This window comes from Elaeis guineensis, chromosome 8, assembly GCF_000442705.2.
Source record: "Elaeis guineensis isolate ETL-2024a chromosome 8, EG11, whole genome shotgun sequence".
In the NCBI taxonomy this organism is placed as follows: domain Eukaryota; kingdom Viridiplantae; phylum Streptophyta; class Magnoliopsida; order Arecales; family Arecaceae; genus Elaeis; species Elaeis guineensis.
Genome location: NC_026000.2, coordinates 3,503,029 through 3,506,422, shown reverse-complemented (window position 1 = coordinate 3,506,422; position 3,394 = coordinate 3,503,029). Strand labels below are relative to the sequence as shown.

At 36.7% G+C, this 3,394-nt stretch overlaps 1 protein-coding gene across 6 annotated transcripts in view; it reads left to right on the top strand.

The window, feature by feature from the left end:
• The first annotated feature begins 1,697 nt into the window (after positions 1-1,697).
• The window catches only part of LOC105050744 (uncharacterized), a 6,740-nt gene continuing 5,043 nt past the window's right edge, over positions 1,698-3,394 (top strand). Inside the window, exons 1-5 of one of the 6 annotated variants that reach the window (XM_010930876.4) lie at positions 1,698-1,849; positions 1,953-2,048; positions 2,244-2,368; positions 2,470-2,566; positions 2,738-2,847. In XM_010930876.4, the coding sequence (XP_010929178.1) occupies positions 1,979-2,048; positions 2,244-2,368; positions 2,470-2,566; positions 2,738-2,847 (402 nt within the window). In that variant the 5' untranslated portion in view covers positions 1,698-1,849; positions 1,953-1,978. Of the gene's footprint in view, positions 2,049-2,243; positions 2,369-2,469; positions 2,567-2,737; positions 2,848-3,394 lie in introns of all 6 variants that reach the window. The other 5 variants (XM_073262312.1, XM_073262311.1, XM_010930877.4 and 2 more) reach the window with 5 other exon arrangements.

The window sequence follows — 3,394 nt, the reverse complement described above, 5'->3', positions numbered from 1 at the left end:
CGTAAGAAGTGAATGCAAGGTTGGCAATGTGAGCTTTTCGGTCCATAAAATTGTGTTTCATCAAATATGACGTTGCATTTATATACATGCAGCAGCTGGTCTTGCTTTCTAATAACAAATGGTGAGCACGAGACTGCATATCGGATCATAACGGCTTAATCTAAAATATGCTTGATAAGCATGCATGTAGAACATGCTGAGGTGTATTTACAAATTAATTCGTATTCACTAACGCTAGAGTTTTTTGGCGTGATTATAGATGGGAAGCATGTTTCTCTAAGCAAATTCAGATGGAATGACCTATTGACTGTGAATGTTGCTTCATAATGGCAAGTTCTGTTCGCTTTAAAATGTACATTAGATATTCACTCCATCTTCTTAGATCTAGCATTTCACATATGAATCTTTGGTAGATCTGAGTTCTAACTTTTTATCTCGTTCGTAACTGAAGATTTAATTGTGAATGCCAATGGGTTGACAGCATCAAAATACGCACTTTCCCACATTTATAAGAAGTACGAGACTCCAGGTATTTTTGAAGAAGTTTTTGATTCTATTTTCCCCCTGTTATGTTTGTAATTATGATCTGAATCAACTGACGTGAGTATGGAGAAAAAGAAGAACTCGGTAATCATGACTTTTCGGATGTTAAGAATCACTGTGAAAAATTCTAATCTTTGCTGCCATTTATTTTATAATTCGAGGAAATTGGAGAACCAAGAACTCCATACGAAGCTAAATACCAAGCAACTGGCGTTCTTGGTTGTGCCGATCCTGCTGTCTTTTTTTTTATTTTTTTTATTTATTTTGTATTTGTTTTTTAATTTAAAAGCAAATAAGATGGCAATGACACAATAGAGAGAGTGAAGGATATGATAATATCAATGATGGGTGTAATGAAGATAATGTTAATGGTGGTAGGGTTGTGTTGGAGGCTATAATAATGAGAGGAGAGTGGTGGCAATGGAAAAAAGTATTAATGATGTGGTGGGAACAATAATGATGATGATAAAAATGATATGAATGAAAATTATAAAGATAATAATAATGATTACAATGGTAATGATAGAGATGTTAGCAACATAATAAAGACGATGATGAAGATAGTAGTAGTGGTATAGTAATGGCGGCAATAGCAATAGCAATAATAATGATAGTCATAGCAACGATGATAATAGAGGGGATAATAATGATGGAGATAATATTGATGATAATGATAAAAATATTAATTTTTTTATTTTTTAAATAATAAATTATTTTTTAAATAAAATAAAATAATAATGTTCAATATGTTTTTTATCTTATTTTTTATATTTTTTTTAGAAATAAGAAATAAAAAACAATGACATAAGACATGTGCTTTCCTTTCAGGGATATCCGTAAAGTGTAGCTCCCTACCAATTCTGGTCTGTCCGTATATATTTTTTCCCAATAAACTAATATCTAAATTAGCTGAGCTTATATTAAAAAGGAGAACAATAGGAGTACAAGTAGCTAAAACTATAGGCCGAATTATCATCTTTACTCTTGCTTATTAATCTTAGCTGTTTAAACTCTCACCAGGACGCCTTCGGTACCCGCCGCCGGCTTCTTTTGTCCTCTTGTTTTTTTTATCGTTCTTGGTTCTTTTGGACGTCTCGTTATTTTATTTGCTGAATATATAGCATCAGTTACGAAAAGCCAAAAGGAGGTGATCTTACGGGCGGTGGGTGGTTGGACCATCGGTGCCAACTGGACGGTACCGAGCACCTTAATTCATCGCTAATTATTTCCCTCTTCTTTAAGCGGGGACACAGGAAAGAAAGAACGGAAAAAAAGAGAGGAAAAAAAAAAAAAAGAAGCAAACGAAGTACGTCTTCTTCCTCGATCTCTCGGCGGAATTAGGGTTAGGGTTTCTATCTCCACGTTCAAATACGTTTCTATCTCACGCCAAACCCTTCTTTTTCTCCCAGTTTTCTGGCAGGAAATCCTTTCTCCGATGGGAAACACCTCCTCCATGCTCACCCAGTACGACATCGAAGAGGTCCAGGAGCACTGCAACCATGCCTGTGAGCTCCTCCAAACCCCCTTTTCATACCGTCCTCTCCCCCTATCTCTCTCTTTCTCCGGGTTTACATCGCTATTCGGCTCTTGATCACTCCGATCTCCGATTGTTTCTAGTCTCAATCAGGGTTTTGATTGGGTTATAATGCTGCGATTGTTTGAAACATTCCTCTTCTTCTTAAAAAGATTCGAAATTTCAGTTTCGCAGCAAGAGATCGTCTCCCTGTACCAGAGGTTCTGCCAGCTTGATCGCAACGGTGGGGGATTTATCTCTGCCGACGAGTTCTTGTCTGTGCCAGAGTTTGCAGTCAACCCTCTCTCTCAGGTTCGCTATTCTTTGTTTCTTATAGAAAAAGTTTGATTTTTTTTTTTTGATTTATTTGGTTGAGTTCGATTATTATCAGGTAAGTTTATTGCTCATTTCAGAGGCTATTGAGGATGCTGGACGGTTTGAATTTTAAGGAATTTGTTGCATTTTTGTCTGCGTTCAGTTCTCGCACGACTCTGCAACAGAAGATCGAATGTAGTTATTACAATTCTCTCTCTCTCTCTCTCTCTCTCTCTCTCTCTCTCTCTCTCTCTCTCTCTCTTCCGTCCCCCTTCTAAGAAAGAACTTAAAAGATTCTTATTCTTGTTCTTGTTTTGCTGTTACGGTCTCCACTGTAATGGCCGCTACATGATTTCGTTTTTGTAGTTATATTCAGGGTCTATGATTTGGACGGCAACGGGAAGGTTTCATGCAATGATGTACTGAGTGTTTTGCGGGATTTGACGGGGTCTTTTATGAGTGAGCAGCAGAGACAGGTTGGTAAAACCCACGTTTTTGAGTTCTTTCGTTACTGGTATAAGTCCTCGTTCCAAGATTGCTGTTGTTCAGCTGGTCATATTCAATTATATGTAGTGCGTAGTGCGTGTAATATGGATAAATTTTATAGGGAAGTTGTTTTGCTCCATCTTAGGTTAATCAAGTATTTTGTGCATGGTGTTTAAGTGTAAAATCAGAAATATTAATGACATGGTCCATGTGCTCGGGATAATAAAAGTGTATTCCAAATTCCAGCGAAGAAAGTTGAGATCAGAACTTGTGTCACCACTATCATCCTTGAATGGAAAAATCTTCATTATTTTGTAAAAGAAGAGTCTTCGGTTAAAAGCTGTTTAGCCATCTTATAGATAATTCAAGTTCTCCACTGCAGGTTCCATAGGTCCATACAAATTGATGTTCAAATATCAATACCAGTTACTTCACACCCATTCTATAGGAGGATGATTTAGGATAAATACCTAGAGATTTTCATCTTTTAAGTTGTGAGATCAAATTTTACTGATCTTGTAAATAACACATCCACTC